At 43.0% G+C, this 23,798-nt stretch overlaps 1 protein-coding gene across 6 annotated transcripts in view; it reads right to left on the bottom strand.

Moving 5' to 3' along the window:
- sphkap (SPHK1 interactor, AKAP domain containing) overlaps positions 1 to 23,798 on the bottom strand; it is a 123,345-nt gene that overhangs the window by 5,791 nt on the left and 93,756 nt on the right. For all 6 annotated transcript variants that reach the window (XM_063492745.1, XM_063492747.1, XM_063492742.1 and 3 more), the window contains 6 exons: positions 22,144 to 22,246; positions 20,826 to 20,936; positions 5,742 to 5,801; positions 5,185 to 5,325; positions 3,921 to 4,182; positions 335 to 3,674 (listed from right to left, as the gene is read on the bottom strand). In XM_063492745.1, coding sequence (XP_063348815.1) covers positions 335 to 3,674; positions 3,921 to 4,182; positions 5,185 to 5,325; positions 5,742 to 5,801; positions 20,826 to 20,936; positions 22,144 to 22,246 — 4,017 coding nt within the window. The remainder of the gene's footprint in view (positions 1 to 334; positions 3,675 to 3,920; positions 4,183 to 5,184; positions 5,326 to 5,741; positions 5,802 to 20,825; positions 20,937 to 22,143; positions 22,247 to 23,798) is intronic.

The raw sequence follows: 23,798 nt of genomic DNA, 5'->3' as shown, positions 1-23,798 counted from the left end.
CATCACCCAGACAATGTGAGTCACAGCCTAGCCAAACCTGCTAAAATAGATTAGTTCACCCAGTAAATAGATCCTCTGCGTGCCCGCTAAGCTTTGATCAAACTCTATAAATAGCACTGTACACCTGCATTTAATGTGTTTAGTCCAGATTTTCATACTTGATGTTTAAAAATAGTCGAGCACTTTTTTATTTCTCTCCCTTACTCTTGTCAGAGAGATCGATCTCTACGTTTCACATCCAGTAGATGACTATTCTGCTGCAGGGTTATTAAAGAAAACTCTGCGTGAAGGAGGGGTCGGACTCTCACACAAAAGCCTGTGAGCAGTGTAATACCTGCTGCTGTTGGGGGGAGCTCTCTCCGTATGCTTGGTAGCTGACGTGTCTGAGGATGCTTCTTGATGTCCCCCTGTTCTTTCGGGGTTTGAGAGAGTCTCTTCATCTCGCTGATCTCCTTCGATGTGGATCAGCGGCACGTTTCTGGGGCCCCTTATGCAGGCTGAACCGCTGTCACTTCCCCCGGACCCGATGCTGCCAGCTTGCTCCTGGCTCGACCTACTTCGGCTACAGCGTAGATGGGATTGCTTGAACCCCCTCCTCCTTTCACCAACAGGCATGTGCGCCTGTGGATGTGACCCAGGTGCACCTCCACCTACATCTTGCTGTCCCCCAAGCGCAGATTTGCCAATATCCACTATGTCAGCTGCCAGGCGATTGGCAAACTGCTGCACATGGGGCTGGGAGTCTCCTGCAGCTTCCAAATCAATACTGTCTTCAGGATCAGCGATGATCTTGTTCTTTCTCATCAAGGACTCGATAGAGCTTGACCAGGTCTCATGAATTAGCATATCAGTGATCTGGTCAGTCTTACCCCTCTGATAGAGGCATGAGTCTGACTTACACAGTCCTGTGGCTGACACAGAGTTGGTGGGGAAGATATTCAGTGTGTCCCCGTGCACATTCCGCGCAAATCCATCAAAAGAGTTCGCTTTTATGGGCGAGTTTACAGTCAGCCGCGAGTCTGAGGAGCGCCGGTCTGGCACCGAAGACTGACGTATACAGAAGGGTGTTCTAAGAGGAGGTGGGAACAGGCTGTTGCTCCACTCTTTAGTCTTTGCAATGCCACATTCTTTGTTTTCCTTATCCATATCCCGAAGCATAAACCTATAGAACTCCTCTGTGATGCTCTCTGTGCTCGACTGTTTAGACAGGCATGATGACGCCCTGACATTAAGGTGGCCGTTTTTCTTCGATGCAGCCTGCTGTACAGCAGCAGCCAGGATGCTGCTGGCATTCTTCCCTGCATAGTAGTCCAACAGAAGGTCAAAGCCTCTGCCCTCTGTCTCCATCTGGTTAACCATGAACCGAGAGAACTCATCTGTGATGCTCTCGCAGCTGGACTGCTTAGAAATCGAGCTGCCGCGACTCAAGTTCTGACCTAACCGGCTGCCCGGGCCCAGGGTGTTGGGTGTGCCGGATGGGTCCGCGTCTTCTTCTGGAATGCTCTCATAACTGGATGCCTTCCCACGGCTCCACCTCTCACACTGCAGTCTGCTGCGTTGCTGGCCTGTTTTGGAGGTATCCACCACATTGAGTTCAGGGCAGTTCAGGATCCTAGCCGTGACCTCAGAGGCAAAGAGGGCAAATGGGTCCTGCGGTTCGTCAGGGTTGACCGACTCGTCTACCACCCGGTTGACCAGCCGCTCCATTAGCTCTGGCTGCTCCTCAGTTTTCCTTTTAATTTCACTTAGGCGGGGCGCCCGATGTTTTCTGGAAGCTGAATTGCTGTTCTGACCCTCTTTTCTCCTCAGTACTGTGCGGCAAGCAGGGATCAAATAGCCCTCGGGGACTTCAGCAGAGGACCCTTTAAGGGCACAGAACCAGGGCTGTTTCCCAGTGGAGTTTTCTAGACAGATTGCTGCAAGTTCTGTGGCCATAGACACCACTGTGGAAGCCAAATCATCAGCATAGCAAGTAATCGGTGTCCTGGACTCTGAGTCTATTCTGAAAGAGTTCAGGGAGGACTGAGGTGTCAGAGAGGCCTGTCTGCTGTCACTGCCTGTCCCCAGTCGTCCTCTCCTCTCTGTGACCTGAACTGGGATTTCACTTAAAGGCTCTCTGATTGCACCACTGCCCTGCTGGCTGTCAGAAAAGTCTTTGGCTGGCAAGGAAGTGGGTTTAGACTGAGTTTGTCTGCACAATGACTGCTGCTGTTGTTCTTTGATGTTTGCTGCTGAGGACGATGCAATGACATCACCTTCCTCAAGCGCATATTTCTCCTTCAGCCCTGCAACTGTGGATAACTTATCTGTGCAGTGCAGCACGCCGCTTAGATTCTCATTATGCCCAAATAAGCACTGTAATTGGCTTAATGGATCCTTGGCATCCTCCTTGATGTTAGCAGGTTCCTTAACACAAGCATCACCCTCTTGTGTGTCGCGTGACCCTTGGTCACACGTGGAGATGTGGCTGATCTTTTTCTGTGTCAGGCAGAGAATATCAAACAGCAGATTGTTGACACTGTCCTGCAGAAATACCTGAAAGCTTGGCGCCTCCTTCCCAGTACACTCCAGTTCCTTTTTCTTTTTTGCCTTCTCTAAAGCATGCTTGAATAGACTGTCTGCCACTTCATTTATTAATTCATCCACCTCCCTTTCATCCGTGTAGCTTTTTTTCGAAAACGTAATGCCATCTACTATCTTGTTATGTGTGGTTTCCAGCAGATGGGCTACACTCCTGTAGCCTTGTGGCTGAGTCAGCACCTCAGCTGCTTCCCGATGCAGGACTTCAGCAATGTTGGCACGAAATGCTTCAACGCTGGTTCCCTCTGCCACGCTGCAATGCAGCGTGAAGGCTGCGGAGGCCTCGGCAGCAGACAGCAGACCGCGGGACGCCGTGTAAATTTCAGCGGATTCTGTGTCCGAATCGCCGCCGTCTCCGGGCTCCTCCATTAAGTCCACAGCTGCGACTGCTCCGGCTACCTGAGCCATGCCACACATAGCTGAGGAGAAGGAGTACTCCCCTTTATCTTCTGGTTCTTGCAGCTCCTCATCTGCGTCCTCTTCCGAAGCGGACTCCATGGCGAGCTGTTCTGTTAGCTGCGGGGTAGTAATAGTGCCAATAACATTGGCAGCACAGGCCAAAGCCACCTCTACATGTTTGGATGCGTGTCCGCCATTGTCGTGGGGATTATGAGCCTGCGTCTCATTCTGTTGCTTTTCTCCAGTTTTGGTAGCGTGGTCGGGCACATGAGGCACCTGGTTCTCCGGCCATTCTGCAGCCCCGTCAGAACTGTCTGGGCTCTGAACAATGACAATTTTAGGGAGTTCAAAAGAGCAGGTGCGCTGTTGGGAAGGCTCTTTAGTCTTTGAAGGGCTCTTGAAGTTGGGAGGGCAACTAGAGAGGGACACACTGATGGCTGCCTCTGAGGCAAAGGAGGTTTCATCTTGAGAGAGCCGTATGAAGGCATCCTGCAGTACCGACTCAGCCAGATTGGTGGCGTAGTACCCCGCTGACTCTTTAGTCTGGATGCTTGCGCGTTGATGCCCTTCCTTTTTCACCTCGGCATCCTCCCTGTGCTGATGACGTGCCAGCTGTCCCCGATGACTTGCAAGTCTGACACAGTGTTTCTGTGCAGCTTCTGGCACGCTCTCTCCCAGGTCACCGTTCTCTGGCTCTGTGAACAGACAGGGAAAAAATAAAAGCCGTGGAAAGAGAGAATGACAAATGTCTACACTGATTAGGAAGCAGCACCACCGGTTTCCAAAATGTCACATCAACAGTAGAATATTATCCTGATTTACCCTCCACTGACTGTGTGTCACATTAAATTTTCCCTTAGAGAAAATACATTTCCATGAGCAACAACAATTATAATTTTTACCCTAGTCCATCAGCTGAAAACAAATCCTGCCATACTCACCATTTCTGAAGCCGTCGTCCTCACTGTCATCTCCCAAGTGTTCTGAGGCCGTCAGGAAGTCTTCCTCTATGGACGAGATGGAGCGATTGGTGTCATCATCGAGGCGCTGTCCAGCCGCTTTGCCCTGCTGACACTGTCGCTCTTTTCCCCACTGCAGGCCAATCAGGAACTTGTTGATCTCAAAGATGATGCTACCAGGCTGTGTGGAGAGTCTCTTCCCCGAACACTGAAGCAGGCACACACCTGTGCATCTCTGCCCGCCCTGAACGGAGCACGGACAAATTTCATGTACACTCACACATACTCAATATATAATGTATCCAAAGGTCTAAAAGTATTTAAAAACCTACTACAGACACAACACATAGGTAAGCACAGTTAACACATATCATAGTCAAACTCGACTATAAATCTCTTAAAGCATTATACAGCTCTATTGCCTGTTTTTCTTCCTTATATTTGATATACTGTGAATTGCTTCGGATAGGCTGTGTAGGCTCCTAGGGCTGTTTATTGATTCTCAGCAGTTTTAAACATTTATTTATTGGATGAGCTTCAAAAAAAAAAAAAAAAAAAAAAAAAGGGACGGCAACAGGGGAATGTTTTATTTAAAGACAAATACACCAACAGAAAGGCTTATTAGTTAGCTACGTGTCTGCATGTATTTTTTATTGCCGTTTAAAAATTCAGAGTATGGAATTAAAAGCCACTTTTTGCTCGGTACCTGCAGGTGTGTTTTCTTTACACGCACCTGCTGAACAAATCTGACTCGAACAAAGTCGTATTTGCGGTAGCATCTGGATGAATTAAGTGTGAACGCATCCTTTGCATTGAAAAAGTTCAAACCAAATCTCTTTTCATCAGACTGGTTATTTTTTTTTGGAAATGTTTTACTCTTGATGTTTGCTGCTTTGTATTCAGACATACTTTGAAACCAGTTGTCTGTTACCGGCCCAGTTTTCACATGACTATATTTGGAACACACATATCGCTTTTTTTGCACAAAAATAAAAGTCAAACCTGAAGTTGGTGTTTGCCAAGATAGCTGTGTGCCTCAAAGGATGAGGACATGCTTTTACTAGACTAAAAATGGAAGAATTGCTCCATAAAACGAATGGACTCCCTCATGTGGGGTCTTTTTCCCAGCACAAAAGGTTCACATCTAATCACACAGCGCTGCTGTACGAGAACAGCTTGTGTTCTCGGCCAGTCAATCCAAAGGCTGGAAATACTTGTAACGAATAGAAAACCACTACAAACTTACCTGAGCTGAGGGGTGTGGGTGTGCTTGGCAAGCTTCTGTGGCTTCTAATCCACCGAGCAGTAGGATCTCATTTTCTTTCGGCTGGTGGACGGTTAGTAACTCAACAAGCCTTGGCAGGTCTGGAGACACCGATGCCAATTTCTGCAAGACACAATCCAAGCACAGAGACAATACTAGATGATAATAACAAAGCATTTTGTCAAGTCACTTCAAAGCTGAACATAATGTGCTCTCTGCAGTTCCAAGTCAGAGACATAATTATAAAATCCTTCCTGTGAGGACTTGAACCATGTGGAACGATCATTGATCGCCCACCACCGCTACCACCAGCTGCAAAAGACTGCAAAATCTGCATATTATCTACACAAATCATCCCTCTAATTCTGGGTAATGATCTTGAATCCATGGCAACTGAGCCAATGCATGTATCGTATGTGAAATACAAGGACCAGAGTTCCTGAGAGATGAAAAGTGGGAAGGAAGGAGGAAAAAAAAAAAAAAAAAAAAAAGAGGGCGCAAGGAGAGAACAAATGAGAGTGGAGGCGAAATCTGCTCACCTTGAAGCTTTTGTCATCACGACAGTCAGTTTTCTGTGGGTCCAGATTTACAAAACAGACCTGAGAGTGAAGAAAAAGAGAGGGCGTCAGGATCACGGGATTTTACAGTAATTTTGAAGTTTCTGCACTGCCTGTCCATCAGCTACACTACAGAAGCTGTCTGTTCAGTCCACCACATTGTCATATTGACAGAGGCCTTTCTAAGGAGATGTTCTTGTCTCAGAGGGGCTGGTAGGATCAGGTGTAAACCAGAAATGATTTTCTTTCCTCACGTCTCTCCTCTTCCGCTTTTCCTCTTCAGCTGTCTCCACGCTTTCACAGCGTGTCTGTCACAGTCCCCGTCTTTCATTCCCTGCCGGTCTCGCGTTCCCTCGGCTCTGACTGCAGGTTTAATGGTCTGTGATGGAGTTCTCATGTCAGTGCTGGGACCCCGGGACTGTCCAATAGCTGCTGTTTGATTCTGCAGCACACAGCCTCTGCTCTAAGTTGGCGTAGCCAGGTTTGTCCTGTGTGGCTAAATGAATACAGCTCAGCTGCAACAGCATTGGAAGGGGAGTGCAGTTCACCTTGAGTATTACCCCTACTCAATATGAATGTGCAGGGTGCTTCGAAGTGCCTTGGGCAGAGCGATATGTTCGCAATGCAATCACGATTTCAGGATGTTTCAGGATATTTCAGGATGCACTGCTGCCTGACAGTTTGTGTGAATCTTTTCAGGTTTTCTACATCTCTGCAAAATGTGATATAATTTTTTTTTTAAAAAATCTGATGATAATTTAAGAGAAGGAAATTATAGATACTCAGAAAGTGAGTATTACATATCTGTCATTGTTAATGGAAAGTATGAAAACATTCAGGATTAGCAAGGTGAAATTAGAACCAGTAGTTTTCAGTTATTGGCCTGATGTGATTGGCTGTTCTGTTTCTGTTTAACGGACAGGTATATATGAGTGCATAACTGTAATAACTATAATACAAAGGCAATTTCAGAGAAATAGAATGAAGGAAATTCAAGAGGAGGGTGACCCTGCGCTTGATCGACAAAAGCCACTTGAAGAGAAAGGTGTGTAATAGTCTGGGAGGTCACAAAGGAATCCAGGGAAGCAACTCTTGTTGACTCCTGCTCTGTATGTCCTCCTTGCAGCCCTGCATGGAGAACATGCTGCTCTCCAGACAGAATCCTCCAGCCTGTCTGCAGTTTGCATTTAAAGGTCATGGTGGCAAGCCAGAGGGTTGTTAAAAAATGTCTTGTGGATGGATGTGACAAAAAGAATCCTCCAAACAGGTTATGTTTGGAGAAGGGGAAACCTGGTTATGTCTGTGCCATGCGTTGGGCTGACTGCGCTACAGCTCGGTCAGGGCTGCTTGCCACGATTGATGGAACAATGAATTCTGAATCGTAGCAGCAAACTCTAAATGAAAATGTCAGGATATGAATTGAAGCAATAGAGAAAGTGGGTCATGCGGCAAACAGCCACCCTGAGGATGCGAGTGGTTTTATAGAAGATAGATAAGGGGGATAAAGTTAACGTTTTGTAACGTGACCGTAATCAAACAGAAATTACATAAAAGGACCTGAGGGAAGCAGTTCGAGTGAGGAAATCTACCAACATCCTAGAACTGAAGCTGTACAGTGAGCTGTTTTATACAGAGAACAAGCCAAAAACTCCAACGAAGGACTGATCCACAGTTACTGGACATATTCAGTTGCACCTATTGTTGGATTAGGGGGTGGAACCAAATACTGAAACATAAGGTTTGCATATTTTGTGTCCTCACAAATCCCTGTGGGATTGTAGATAACAAAAAAACAAATAACCAAGTCTAGTTTGTTTTCATTTTTAAAAAAATTTTGGCTCTTGTTGTTGAATTTTTTAGGATCATGAATGGTCACAGTGTCTAACATCTAAATGTTAGCACACTGTTGGTTGCTCATTAAATGTAGTCATTCTTAGTTATTGTGGTATCTTCTCTTCTCTCAGTGAATTCGCTAGCTCTCCTTTTCACTGCCGCCACCTCCACGTCTGCTCTACCTGCTGATATCTAACCCCATTCTTTCCTCTACAGACCTGCAAAAACAATATAGATTCAAATAACCACATTTTGACGCCCATCACCGTTTGAAATGATTTCCCTTGAACCTCCTGAGGTGTGCCTGGCGTTTGCTGCTAGGCTTTTAAACAGCAGTTGTGAGACGGCACACATACCTCACGACTTTCATCTTTTCCTCATTTATCGGTGTTTGCTTAAAGAAGATCTAGTCCCAGAAAGCCATGTCAAAGTATAGAAGCCACAACAGATCCACATGTATTTTTTGGGTAATTTTGGTGGGAAATCATGTCACATTTTCTAGCTGCAGATGTTAAAGTGAAGCAACAACTGCTGCGATAAATAGGCCAATGTACTCATGAGTTTATATTCCAACATGAGAATTTGCTTCTGCTCTTTTTCCTATCTCTAAAACACAGTCAGGGCTTCATCAAAGAAAATGGTAGGGTTAAAAGAAACAAAAGACTGGTAACTTTCAAAGAAAGGGCAGTGACAAAAAAACAAAAAAAAAACAAACAAAAAAAACACTGTCTGCAAAGTCAGATGGAAGCAGTCAAAATATCCTTCAGCCAAAAGGATAATGTGACACATTCAGAAAGGCCAATTTCCCCCTCGCCTTCAATCCGCTATACTCCAGTCAAACAATGTTTTCCAAACTATGAAGGCTAATAGGATGAAAAATGCTGCTCGAAAACGGATTCAGCCAAACAGAAAAGATGTGAAGTCAATGGCAGCTGACAATGACAGAATCTATGAAAAGTCTCCAGTCGCACCCTGATGAGGATTGTGGATTTTTATTTAATTATGGATGGACGGATATTTAGTCATTCATTTATGTTTGTCTGGTGCCCTTCATAGGCCGCATGTGTCACCTATAACATTCTCCTTTGCTGGCTCGCTATCAAAATAATCAGAGCAATCTACTCAGCGAGGAGTGAAAGCAGTTTGCCGATTTGCTCGTCTTTTCAGATCAGTTTACAGGGCGTGATGACGACCTTTTCTGTTGTCACAATTGCCGTTAAATGCCAGTGAGATACACATCAGGCATTAGATTACACACCAGTACAAAAATATTTCCACATGCTGAACCTAATCTGATCCAAAAAGGAGGCTGATAATTGATTTTTTAACTTCTTTCACTGTGATGTTTTTCACTTTCTGTCCACTTGCTCATCACGGGATGAACAGCTGATTCCGTTCCCTAGCTTATGAACGTCTCAGCAGTATTCGCTTGTACTGATTATTTGGAAATGTTCCCAGAGAAAGCCAACACGACATCTCCCCTCCCACCCCCATCTACCAACACATCGCCTGCGCACAACCCACAGGCAGAACAAAACGAGCGATCCAGACTCGTGACCTTGAGAGGGGACTGAAGCAATTTAACACTATCAGACGGCGAGAGTCGAGATGAGGTTGTTCTACATTTGGGAAAGGAGAGGACCATTCAGCCGTCTCATGGTGACGCAAGCGCAGGGACATGCTCTGATTCTATCAGACATAGTGGACAACACGCAGGTGCGTCAGCCCGTCTCTGAAGGACTGACCAGGTGGGTGAGATAAAGAGGACAAAGAAATGGTTTGATGTTATAACCTGATGAAGAATAATGGGCTCCAGTTTTGAGCAACAGCCAGTAAAAAGGGGTTATAAGCTTTGACTTCTATTTTATATCAGTAGTTGCATTATGGCTTCATAGTGTAGTGGTTTACACGGTTGCTTAGAAAGTCAAAGATCCCCAGTTTGAGCGTGGGAGGAGATACAAACCTATTTGGAGTTGCATCAGGAACGACGTGTACAAATCTCTTAACTCAAATATGCAGCGCTGCCTGCTGCGGTGAAGCTCTGATTAACAGATAAAAGTAGCTTATTACTAATTATATTCATTTTATAAGTGAAGTTCATGGTTAAAGTTCCACTAACTGATGGAGTAACAAACCTTGGATATGCTGACATTTACAATAATCACCTTCGAGGTGGTTTATTGAGCCCGCCGAGCAGCCGCAGAGCATATTAACACTCATTTGGAGTGTCTGACCACCTCATGAGTCTTAGATCAATACTCCCTCTCCGTCTGAGATTTGACTGCTGCTTTCACCAGCTGATTGCTACCTACCAAACTGAACCAGAAGTAACACAGTGAAAGCAACGAGAGCTTTCAGAAAACAAAAAGCCAAAGGGGTTCATTTCTATCAAACAGCTGAAAGAAAGAAAGTAACGGTGTGATTTAAGAGTATTGTGAAAATAAATTGTCAATTTTTTTTAAGGGTGTGCACGTCTACACGCAGGCTCGTGTTCGTGTCAGAACTCTGGCTAAGACCTGCTGTTGAGCGTCTCCCCACGCTTTCTTGCTTCACTAGGTGCTCAACCCGTGAAAATTTACAGCTGTGCTCGGCTTCAGCCCAGGCGGTCAGCGTGGGAACTCGGGGTGACTCTGACTACCTGTGCTGACAGACCACCAAAACCAAAACAGTCAGAGATGACCTCTACTAGAGAAGGAACACAAATTTCAGTTTTACCATCGAGCTTGGGTGCTAGATGTCCTCGCCATTGTTGTAACAGACTTGAAGGAAAAACAAGTCAGATACTGAACTTTGAAGCCAAACATGTGTTAAATTGCACATTTATTTTTGGAATTAACCTTGTGAAATGTTTGATACTGCTTAACAAACAAGCAAGCGGACCATTGGCTATTTTGGGGGGCTTTTTTATGATGTAGCTGATCAGAGATTACATTTTTCTTTGATTTAACCTTTATACAGGTAAATGTCTCATTTACAGAGAACTGCTTGATGATCACTAGCATAACATATCACCCCTCTATTTTGAGCCTATAGGAATATATAGTGTGTGAATGTGCGGAGGATTGCCTGATACAGACGAAATAAATGTTAAACACAGAATACTCGTCAACTTGCTGAAATTGTCCACAGGGCAGTTGTACAGTTTTAGCTTCTATATGATACAGTTAGATTTATAGTGCGTGCCCATCTATGACCCCAACTCTGCAGGCATGCACACATCCTGCACAGGGGTACAATTGTCCTGACTTATTTATGCATAAAATCCTATTTAGCCAAACTGTCAAGCAAGCACATTTCTTTCTTTGTACTAGTGCGCACACACACACACAAACAAACAGAGCCTTTACAGATAGAGTTTCAATACAACATTATGTGCACAGACATGGTCAATATAAGAAATCATTACAAACATTCTGCGTCCTTTGTCCATCAAAGCCTCGTTCCTCCAAAGCAGCCCCCCCTCTCTACTCTGATCCTCCTACACACAGCTGCTGCTCTTGGTTCTGCTGTCTCCTCTTTTTCCTTTAAGAGTGGCTCTTTTTTTCCTCGTGCCTTAAAATACATATATCCTGAACATTTAACCCTATTTACGCTTTCTCCTCATCTTTTTCCCCCCCAAAAAATAATAAATTCCACAAACGTGAACTAATTACTGAAATAATGCTACATAAATAGTAGTACTTGTCAGACATTTACTTTGGTCTTTTTATGCAGTTGTCCTGCAGGTATATTTTGCATGTCCTGTGTTTCCACTGGTGATGTAATTTAAAAAAAAAAAAAAAAAAAAAAAAAAGGAAACACATGGACATGGTCCCAAGCTTCCTTTATTTCTTTCCTGTAATGTGTTTTGACTTATCTCGGTAGCTGGCAACTTTAATTATAATCCATTTTAAGTGTAAGTGAATGCAAACTATGTTTTTGAGGGAGGGGGGAGAACATCAAGGCTCAGTGGCTCTGCCATATTAATTTTGCAAGCTACACTGTGCTGGTGTTGAGACCAGACTGGCATGCTGTTCACACAGACTGATGATTATAAACAGCCTGAAATTGTGGTCGTACATTTAAGTACCTGCCTATAAAATGCATAACATCAGCTGTCCACGAGGCCATAAAGGAAAAGCACACATGCTGCACACCAAGACTGGCCAGGTTTAGTCGCTTCCTATTTGATATGTGTGATCAGATATAGCTTTAAAATAAAAAACAAACAACAAAGCAACAACATGTACTATTCTCAAATCCAGATGTGAAAAAGGTTAATTTTAATCAGCTGTGCCTTTCTATTGCTGAATCACACAGCGTTATACCATCACTGCTTGGCAGTGAGCTGCTGAATTTAGCGCCCCAGGCTAAAAGAATGCTACATACAATGTTGTGAAAAAGTATTTGTTCGCTTGCCACTTACATGTTTCAGCTCAAACAAGTTTACTTGAGTAATAACTTGAGTAAATATAAAATTCAGTTTTTAAATTATGATTTCATTTATTGAGAGGAAAAAAAACAAACACTGTGTATGAAAAGGTAGCTGCTAGCTTTCCACACCCAGGCCTGATTACTGACAGACCTGTTGAATCATGAAATTCTTTAAATAGAACCTGACAAAGTGAATAGACTCAAAAATCTCGAAAGGCATGATCTAAAGAAACAGATGGAAAAACAAAGCTGACATCTATCAGTCTGGAAAAAGTTGTCTGGAGGTTTTGGGACTCTAGTGAATTACAGTGAGAGCTATTATCCTTAAATGGAGAAAACTTGGAAAGGTGGTGAACTTTCCCAGGAGTGGGCGGTCCACCAAAATTACTCCAGGAGTGCATTGATAATTCATCCAGGAGGCCACAAAAGAAGCCAGAACAACATTAAAGAACTGCAGGACTCACGTGTCACAGTTAAGGTCAAAGTTCGTGTTTCAACAATAAAAAAAGGACACTGAGCAAAAATGGCTGCCAACGGAGAGTCCCAATGAGAAAAACAAAGACCTGTCTCACATTTGCCAATGATGATCCTAAGACTGACAAGGCAACCCCCTAATGTTTTTGGAACGCCTGAGTCCTGTTACATCTGCTGTAAAACTAACAGCATTTCATAAACAGATCATCACACCAACAGGCAAACATGGTTCTGGGGTTGCTTTGCTGCTTTAGGACCTGGGCTGTAATCCATGGAACCATGAATTCTGCTCGCTACCAGAAAAATGGGGAAACCCTCCAATGTGGCTGATTTAATACCCATTGCCAGTTAACACAAAATATCTTGACTGCAGTTCTTGCTGCCAAGATTGGCAGAACCAGTCATTAGGTTTAGAGGACAAGGGCAGGACAATGCTCTTTTACACAGGGCAGGTAGGTTTGAGTAGCTTTGTCAAAATCTGTTTGATGATCTGAAACATTTAAGTGTGACGCAAAAAACTAAGAAATCAGAAAGGCGACAAATACAGCCGTTGTCTTCTGATTCTTCTTACTATATACGTCAGTTGGGTTGACCGATGTATACATTCACCAAAGGGTCATATTTTTCAGTAAATACAGGTGGAAACATGTCAGTAGGATCTTTTAAGTGATCTCAAACCTTAAAGGACTGAGGTGAAAATGACTAAGTAGGTTATAGGTCTCTGAACGCCCCGGGTAGGTGATGCTTCCGTTTTTGAAACGCATACATTCAATTGTGTCTACACATTTGGAGAAGTGCTGAGATGAGCCAACAATACAGTTTATCACAAAGTTTGCAATGCAAAGAATGATTTGGCTTTATCACTGGATGAGAGTGCGTAGGAAGTTAATCAATGCTATTTCTATTTACATCTGTTGTACAGTTACACTCCCATTTCCTCTCTCCAGAAACGTAATCCTATTATCACCAACCCCAAATCCCTTCTGGTACGCAGCCACAGAAACACAGTAGTCATACTAATATTAAATCTGTTAAATAAGACGTTACAGTAAATGTAAGTGCTTTGAAGCAACTTCATTATTGCCATTATTTTCATATATAATTATTATTTTTTCCCTCCTCCACTGCTTTTACTATCTCTATTGTCACCTTTGCAAGGCTAAGAGAAATGTGTGTGTCCAGGTTCAAAATGCATTGTTTTAAATTTGCGAAGTCAGTGTGCTAAAGCCAACGCAAGATATTAAGCCAGTGCATAAAATTACACACCTCCCAAATGTGTTACTGCACATTAGGCTGGCTTCCAGCTCCAGAGACAGCTACACATCACTTAAGACCACGTCCAAGCTACACATTGAACAAAGACTATACGATCAATATTAAATAAACATGCACTAAAAACTAGATTTCCAACACACTATGGATTAAGAATGGTATGTCACTCTAGTTTATGTGCGTTTGAAGGCAGGTGAGCAGATACTTTTGGAAATACAGTGTCTCTCAAAACAATTTGGGAAGAGGGAGGGAAATAAAATCTTGGATGCCTCTGCACTGTGGCCCCTGAGCAGACAAATTCATCTTTGCCTCAACTATAAATATTCAGACTTAGTGACACACAATCTAATATAAAGACAAAAAATAGGAGGACTTTAGACCACAGCTTTGCACCATAGGCAAAAATCTGTCAAAAAGAGGGACAGTCTAAAGAAGAAACTGCGAGAAGTGGTTTAAGTCTTGGATGAAGGAGGTTTTGTTTCCTGCTCCGATCCTGCTCTAAGTCAGCGCTGCTGCCGTGGCCGATGGCATATTTATTCTGTTTCCCCCCCTTCTCTCTCTGCCAGGAAGGGAAAGGTCAGGACACGACACACTACCCAAGTGTGAAGTGTTTGAGTCTCGTGATGAATAGGTCATTTTCCTACATGGACTGCAGTTCAAAGGGGAAGATGGATGGAGAGAGGAATGGAAAGTGTTCGGCAAAGGCTCTGAAGGCTAACTTAAACTTCTCGTGTCAGTTTGGGAAACACATTTCCTGCATGTGAAAAATGCCGACATTAGTTTAAATATATGGACTTCTGTTCTCTCCAATTCTTCTTTTATTGCTGGAGTTTTATGAACAGCTTAGTTTTAAATCATGTAGGTAAATAAATGTAAGTAGCAGATAGAACAATAGAAATTCGCAGAGGGAAGGCAACAATTTGCCTCACAAATGAGAAAAAAATTAGGTGCTGCATTTCTCTTCAAAATGCTCATCTTGTCAGAGCACTCATGGGTGTGATGAAATTCAGTGTGACTATCGCGGCAACATGACACTTCTCTGTGACTTCATGCATTAAAACATGAGTGAATGATCAAAGGTGACAACGCGATGCAGCCAGAGGTGGATTATGGAGCGAAACACAGAAAATCCAGAGCTTTTATCTTTTATTTAGCTCACAGTTTTTGGCCTTCCACACTCATTATTTTAGACTACTCCTGTTTCTAAACACACAAACACTGATGCTTTTCCCCCGTTCCCTCACTCAAACGATCATTCCTTAGAAAACTTAACCTAATAGACTTGTTGGCCTTTGGATATCAAGGTTTAAACTGTACATATATTTGTATATAAAAGTACATTTTCATCCCTGTGCTTCTTTCATGGTGGCATTAACTGTAAATTCCAGTTTGACTGATTCTCTGTGCAAGCTGCAGAAAAGCTGAATGGCGAATTGAGAGTCACGAGAGCGATTTGTCATGTTGTAGTCCGAGAACGTTGCTCCAAGGGGACGGGTCTCATCTGTTTGCAGTCGTATTAATGTTTTTCTCTGATTCATAGAAAACAGTAAAGAAAACAAATGGCCATTGTCTTATTTATACAAAAACTGAAGATTAAGATGCTAGGGCTTACGTTATATGGAAGAAAAATTAACACTGTCTGCATAATTCTTAGGTAGAAACTATAAACTCAGGTAGGAGCTTGAGAACAGTCTTCTGCAGAGTCGTCTTTATTTTCATGTTGGCACTGGTCACACACAGCTTTTCATGGAAAGCAAAAAAAGTCCCTCCGTCCCTCACATCATTTGCTTCAATTCATTGATGTTTACAGGCATTTATGCATATATAAGCTTTCACATTTCAATCAGGTTGAGGTTTGGACTTTGACTGGGCCACTGCAGCAACTTCATTCTTGTTTTTCTCCATTTGCTGGTGTGCTTGGATTCATTGTCCTGTTGCATGATCCAGTTATGGTCAGGTTTTAGCTGTCAGAAAGACAGCCTCACATTTGAATACTTTGCTCTGCAAAGTCTAAGGAGCTTGGAAAGAAACGCATCTGGACTTCCCAGATGCTCCCAGACTCCTCTCATCTGAGAAGAGTGAAAGAAGCCATCTATGTCCACTGTGAATGACCATCTTTGAACAGAGGCCTGTGGCTTACGACACCAACTGTCTGCCATCTATAACCCAGTTTTGAGATCCCTTCCCAGAAGCCTCAGCGCCCACTCACATCCTGGGCCATTTGACCTCAGAAAATCACATGACAGGGTGGGGCTAGGTTTCACCTGAAACCTTGGCTGATTGTGACCCACACACGTTTTCACACCTTGGCTCGTGTGACTAGGTAGAGGATCATTGGGGGTCCTCTTGGGACCCACTTGGGGACACTCCCATAGGGCTGGGACTCTCCACCAATCGCTCTTAGAACTGAAGAAGCTTCTTGGATGAGAGCTGAAAGGTCTTCAAGGAAACTTAAGTCCAGATGCTTTTCTTTCCAACCTCCTTAGACTAAAATGACCTGGATGACTCAGAACCTTAGCAGAGACATATCTGCTGTACAGAGTTCATGGTTGGGTCAGTAATTTTGCGGTACCCAGATCCTTTGGCAGCAAAATATAATCAGCCCTCCACCTTAACAGCTGGTATGAAATGTTTGTGATGATATGCTGTGGTTGGTTTTTGCCAAGCATGGCGCTCTGCATTATGGTCAAACATTTCCACTTTGATCTTGTTTGTCCAATAGACACTGTTCCTGAGGTCTTATAGTTTACATGTGACTTTGCAAACCTAAGCTGTGCTGCCATCTTCTTTTAAGAGAGGAAGAGGCTTTCTCCTGGCAACCCTTCCGCACAAGCCATTCTTGTTCAGTCTTTTTCCAATTGTACTGTCTTGAATTTTAATATTTAACACATTTGGGTTTTTTTTACGTTTGCTCTGAGAAATGCACCGTCTGACCTTAAGGTGAATTTGCTGGGACATCCACCCCTGGATTGTCTTGTGTTGCAGTTTGTGTCTGGATTGATGCTACAGACCCAGAAACTGCCAAACTTTCTGATTTAATAGGGGTGCGCACACTTGCTGATGATTCCAGTGCATCTGATTAGCAGAAAGTGGCTGCTACTTGTCCTTTTAACTCCTATGAAAGCTGTATGCGTGTACTTATTTTTTCACGATTGTGCAACCAGTGGATAACGGGTGCATTTTGAGCGATGTACAGATCATCAGCCCTCTATAAATCTATTAAACTTAAAGTAGACATTTTTTCATCCCGTCCCTTTTTTTCCCCCCTACGTAATCTTGCAACTCTGTTACTTTGGATTATTTTTATTATTAAACATGCTCAAAGATAATAATAATTTAAAAAAAAAAAAAAAAGGGTCAGTGTATGTCTAAGTAATTCCTATAAGGCAAAAGCTCAAAACCCCCAGGAGATAATAGGATCATCTCGGACACACAGCTCTGAAACCCTAACCAACTGCTGTTCAAATGTTTTGTTTGTGAAAGACAACCAAACTGAAGCAAGTTGGCTTAAACTGATGGTGACCTTAAACGGCTTTTTGATGAAAAATGCAGGTTCAGTATGTGAAACACAGTAATGTTGGGATCTCGGTGAAATAGAAAACTGACAAAACACAGTTGTTCGAAGCTTGTGCACATCATCTGCAAGAATACAGCTCGTGTCGGGTGGTTGCAGGAACATTCAATTCAGCATGCAGCTGCTCACACTTACGAAGTGTGACATGAGTGTGAGAACGGTGCTCTTTGCTAAATTACTGCTATTCCTGTTACCTTGGTAATGATTACCAAGCACTCGAGGCATCTTTTATGGATGGGGAAAACAATGTGAAAGCACTTTATTGCTTATTAAGTGGTGTATTACTGCCACTTACATTAGCTACATAAAACTGACCATCTTAGCCTGTGACAGAGATAATTATAGAAATTAAAAGTAACTCTTGCTCGTATATTGATTCAGTAGTGGGGATAAACTGCAGTAAGTTCAATGGCACTGGTTAGCTAAGGCTTGAAAACCCTGTTACTGTTGTTTGTTGTGTTTCACTGCAGACACACCTGTCAAATCCCACTTAAACCCCCAATGCTAACCTCAAAAATGTGCTGTGAACTGAGAGCAACAGAAGTAACAATAAAACGATAAAAATCCACAGCAGGTCTGTGACACTGCAGTTTAGCATGGCGATAATAAAATAATAATAATAACTAGAAAGCGAAAATTTCAGAAGAAATTTTAAGTGTGCCTATGCCGCTGGTAAACAGTGTAGTTTGCCATTCATACAGCTACAGAGAGCAAAACTCAGCAGAGCAGCCATTCTCCACCATGAACTATGGTAAAAACAAACACCGCTCGCGCCTCACAGATGACAGCTTACAATTTTGGGTAAAGATGAAGTGACTTTGTACAGCCCCGATTTGCAGACGCTGTGCACATAGTTTCATGAGCAGAAGTCCCATTGTACCACGGCAGACCCGACAATGTTTGCATGAACACGCTTTGAAGCATTACGTTATGGACCACTTTTCACACATAGTTGGTGTACCCACACAGCCGGCTGTAGCTTTTCAACTCACAGCCTGACACACACCCAAAAAACAGCCGAGCGAGCACAGACTACGCCAGAGAGGCGTGATTGCAGATGCCGCTCAGGTGGGTCCACCTCCCCTGCAGCGGCACTGCAGACCACGCCCCGCCACACACATCAATCACGTAAAATAAATATTTATGCACTTTTGCATTCACTTTTTGTTTTTTGTTATTTTTACACAGTGTTCTGAATGATTAACAATGGTCTACAGCCAATCTTGTGTATTATTATACAAACTTTGGTTGTAAGATGCCCTACCTGGCCCCCTGGCAAAAGCTTTGCTAGATCCGCCCCTGCACAGTTACCAGCTGTCAGCTAAATAAAAAAGGAGCTTGGTGTTTATTTCTCTCAGAAATAGTTCATAACTTCCCTTCAACTCATTCATGTCACCTAAAAAAAAGGTAAACCTGTTTCTCCATCACCAGTTCAGCTCTAATGATTCGGTAAGGTCATCTCCTGGTTTCCACCAGCCGCTTCTACAGCTGTGGCTCCAGCAAACATCAGCTGATACTAGAAATTAAAATCAAATGAATTCTAACAACAGCTGATCAAGCTTAAACGTGCTGCTGTTGTTTAGCGCAATAAACAAACAAGAGAGAAAAGCCGATCATTGATCAGTTTCATGACTGAAGTTTGAACAGGCGAGAGAATGACAGGGGAGGCTGTCATAAAGTTCAACATCAGTAACTTAGCGCGCACACAGCTGTATAGAAACTCCGTCGTGCTAGCTAGCACGCAGTACGAGTTATTATAACTGATTGTAAAAAGTCAGCACAACGAAAATAAACTACACCTAAACTCGGTTTATATCTGACCCAAATAGAGTGCAGTTCATAACTTCTTACCTGAAATTCAGTTCACCTCATAATAATAAATCCGACGAATAGTAATATGTGTGCCTCTTGGCATAGGCACACATAATTATCTGTGATTCTAACATGCTGATGTAGTGCTTATCATGTTAACCATTAAGAACATTTACACCTACAATCTGGATGATTTGGAGAGAATCAGTTTGGGATATTTTCTACGACTGCCCTTCCTCACATCAGAAAATGCACATCAGGAAATTAAATTCCACTTCAAAAACTACTGGAAATATTCAGTGGACAGAGCATGTTGGACAGTCAATCCCGTAAATATTGGCTTTGTTATTCACAAATCGGTGCAATTCAACATCAACTTTGCACAAGGAAACTGTCTGTTTATGTGATTGTGGGATGCAGTACCATTCAGACAGAAAATGACATTGAATGTGTACATCATGTGTAAAAACTTAATGACAACTCGCTGCAGATGACCTGCGTGCTATGAACTGACAGTAGAATCATTAGAACTTGTAGACGTGGAAAGCAAAGCAGCTTTTGGTCCATAGAGCTGGTCCTGCAGTCCATGAGATGAGGCTGCAAGATGTGACCGGTGATTTAGAAGTGTTGCTGTGATTCTCCTGGTAAATATGTGTAGATTACATATAAATGGGATTTTTTTTTTTAAAGAAAAAGAAGTCAAGAAGCAGGGAGTCGAGAGATATTCTGCAGCTGAAGGTAAGAAATTTAATTTTATCCCTGAGGGGCTTGAATGTAGACTTATTATTAGGCTGTGACAGCGTGAAAGAATATGCCATTCTTATTGAGAAACAGCTGGTGTTATTAGAGAGAACAGATTGTGTACTTCAGCTACTTTCCTTAATGAGTCCCACCTACATTAAAGATTATGAGACTCCGGGGTAAAGCATTTTATTAAGAGCGTTGATCTAGTTTATATCACATTTCAACGGATGGTGTAAAATTGAACTGATATGCTTGAAGGATCAAACACCGGTCATTCCCAAACAAGAACTAAGTGCCTTTTAGCCCCTGATAGATGCAAATCCTGGATGTAATTCATACTCAATTTGCAATTCATAAGACAGAGTGACGCTAAGGAAAATAAAAGGCTTCCACTCCGTGTTTTCACTCTGTTAATTTACAATTTCACAAAGTGAACAAAACAGCAAATTGAAATGACGTGCGAAAAGTGTTCACGCGACAGACCTAATGTCACTGAAAGTGCCTAACAGCCCCGTTACTCCCCACACTTCTAGAATCGCCGGCTGTTGCGCAATTCTAGCTATACTATGTTCCACTACTTTAAAACATGAAAACAACAAAAAGAAGTGATAAACAATTATCAAAGACCCTGCTCATTAAAGTGAGCTTTCAAAAGCAGAAAGCAGAATAGAGCTGCACAGTTTGCATCTACTCAAAGTTATTGTAAAAGATGAAACCTTATGAGCAAAACCTTCCAGTTAAATAGCAACAAGAAGCTACCACAAGCCTGCTGTAAAATATCTGTTTTTAAAGACACGCTCAGTGGAAGCAGACTGAAGATGGGCCTTCACATCGTTCCTGCCTTAAATTTCAAACCATTTCCTTTCCATCGCTGAACATCAAGACTGAACACTAGAGCCGATGTGGTCAGACTTTGTTGCCAACACGGTGCGTATGCTACTCACCATGGTGCAGCCGCCCTCCGTGTCGTCATCCAGCAGGCCCAGTCTGCACAGAGCCTTTTCATTCCTCAGCCAGTACTCCGATGAGTCCAGCACACTGTTACTGCACAGAACCTGAAGCACACAGATGAACTCTACTCAGATGCACCAACGCACACAGTGAATGACCCCCCCCCCCCACACACACACACTTTCTGAGTCACCCATCCACTTTCATCTGCCAGTCTGTGTTTTCCCTTCAGGAGAATGGGATCAATTGACCTTTCTCTAGGACATTTATTTCAGTTTAAGTGTCCGCAGCTAGGGATCAGAAATCTGTCAGCTAAGCAGTCACAGTTATTGTGTCCTCCCTGAGGCGATATTTTAATGAAACCCTAGGATGAAACGTAAAATCACGCAGCTGGTTATTTATAATGTTCTTCTCCCTAATAATCTGGTGTGTTGTAACTACTGGCCAAGCTGTTTTAATAACCTCTCAGTTACAAAAATCAGTGACCCTCTTATGACAGTAATTGGTATTGACCTCATTAAATGTATTTGTGATCTTTCATTTGTAAAAGAAGATTGTTTTGTACTACTCAAGTGCAGCAGATAAAAGGTTAAAATCACATTTTATACATTAATAGCATTCTTGTGCAATTATTTTGACACGTGACTGCGTTGTTCATTCTCACTATGTATTTTTAGTGACAAACCATGTCCCCCCCATGCTTGCACCCTCTGGAACGGGCCATCTGTGCAGGCCTTCAGCCAGGTAAAAGTGACGCAGGCTCAGCTGATCTCGCCGAGAGCGATAATATCAAAGGCTGCTGCCACAGGTCAGCGGAGCCAGAGGCCCAATTATAAGAAAGATATCACCTTCTGTCTGTACAGGACACTTTGGTGGAAGTCAGTTAAGAACATGAGCAGTAGGCTAATTAGACTCCACCAGCGCACATACATAATGTACAGTCAGGCACATACACACAACAGATCTACGGTACACACACTTTGAAAGGAAATTCAATCTAAGCCACCACCTCAGCCCACTGATCTGTATTATTTCTCGTCCTGTCTCTATGGCACTGGGATGTGATAAATCTACTGGGCTGACCCGGGAGGGCCTGGCTGTTCCTCTTATTACACAACCCCTGAGTGTCACTGGCACCCAGGAGGAGGAAATGAAAATTTCTGGCACTGCTAGAAACAAACATATAGACTGATGGCAAAGCAAATATGACAGACAGGTGCACAGAAACATGAGCTGAGAAACAGGCAAACCCCCCATCCTGTTATACACAAGATGCTATGATCAAGACAGGTTTTGAACACCCAGTCTTACCTTCTTACAGGCGCTGATGGACGATGGCACTGCGCTCTCTGTGCTGCCTCCCTCCACCTCGATAGACTCTGAGCCTTCAAACATGGCAGATGACTGGAAGTTACTGTAAGGCAAAAGGGCACAGAGTTGACTTTGTCAGAGCGAGTTCTCGTCAAAGACTTCCCTTTTTAAAAAAAAATCTGGAATCGGTAAAGAGCGGTTATCTGGTCTGACTGGAGCGGCCCATTGACTGTCACATTTGTTCGAACTGTAAAGCTGGGACACTCATCTGTTGAATTAAGCAAACAGTTATTGTCAGACGGGAGATGCATTTCAATATTCTGCACCGAATATTTCATTCACTTCAGCTCGACCCTTCATAACCCAACGAGACAGGATCCAAACCCATTACCTATGCCTGAGCCCTGATCCTACAGTCAAGAAAATGTAACAGTTATATCCAACCAAAGCGACATTTCTCATGAATAACTGAAGTTGATTTATTTATTTATTGTCTGTGGATGTCAAGACCCTTTTATCGCATCATTTGTTAAAAAAAAAAAGAAAAAAAAAAGTGGTCTTCTCCCCCAGAACAAGATGTACAAATACATTCTGCATAAATGTAAAGCCAAACCTTTGTTGCGTTTAGCAGGAGGCTTTCATGGTATTCACGAGACTCTAAAGTGGTTTCCATTATCTGAAATAAACTGATATCAAACAAGCATGGAGCAATGGCAGTGCACAGTCCAAACATCAGAGCTTCTGTGCCAGATCCAAAAATTTGACTTGGAAAGCAGCAGCAGGAAAGGATCACAACATGTGACCTTTATTTGGAGCGCAGGACAAAACTATTCGACAAACTGTAGTGACGGGCGTGCCCGTCAGAGTGCACAACGAGACGAAACAACACAGCAAACTCCAAAATCTCAGAAAGGCGTCATTATCCTCTATGCATGCTTTCACTGAGATAAGCCAAATCGAAGCTTATCCGGAATGGCATTAATGAGGATCAATTTGGAAAATGAAGAGGCAGGGGATGCATATTTAAATAGGAACAGCTGTTTTTTCTATAATCCACATATTTCAAAGCAAATTAAAAGCATTCTGTTTCCAAAGTCCCCCCCTCTTCCCAGGGGGGAAATCACACAACTGTATCTATTTGCAGTTAATGAACATGTCTGATGTAAATAAACTGTGTCACCGGAAAAATGAGTTTGCTGTAAATGTCCTGAACCACTGGTAAAAAATAAAATAAGATAAAATAATGTACTGGAGATAAGTGGATATGATGTGCTTTAAATAGGCTGCTGTGTCTGCAAGGCGCTCATCAAAACACCCATTGAACACACGCACACACACACACACACACAGGCAATGATTCTGCGGTGAATTTGTCGGATGCTTGCACAAAACTAGATGGATGCAGGGTGAAAAATGGACGCGGGAAAACGCTTTTAAAGGGAAAGAAACGAGAATGGAAAAACGCCATAAAGAGGTTTGTTGGTGGTTTTCATGCACACGATGAGCGTTTCTCACAGAAAACTGAAGAAGACGAGGGGAAATGATTTGTCACGCGCGACCTGCTTTCTAATCTTTGCACCTAACGACCTCTCCATCACGACACGGTGATGACTGACAGTTTGGTGCGCTCAAGTGCTCCCGGGCCCGAGGTAACC

This window comes from Pelmatolapia mariae, linkage group LG14, assembly GCF_036321145.2.
Source record: "Pelmatolapia mariae isolate MD_Pm_ZW linkage group LG14, Pm_UMD_F_2, whole genome shotgun sequence".
NCBI lineage: Eukaryota > Metazoa > Chordata > Actinopteri > Cichliformes > Cichlidae > Pelmatolapia > Pelmatolapia mariae.
Note: the sequence above shows the minus strand (reverse complement) of the source record. Positions and strands in the feature narration are given on the sequence as shown.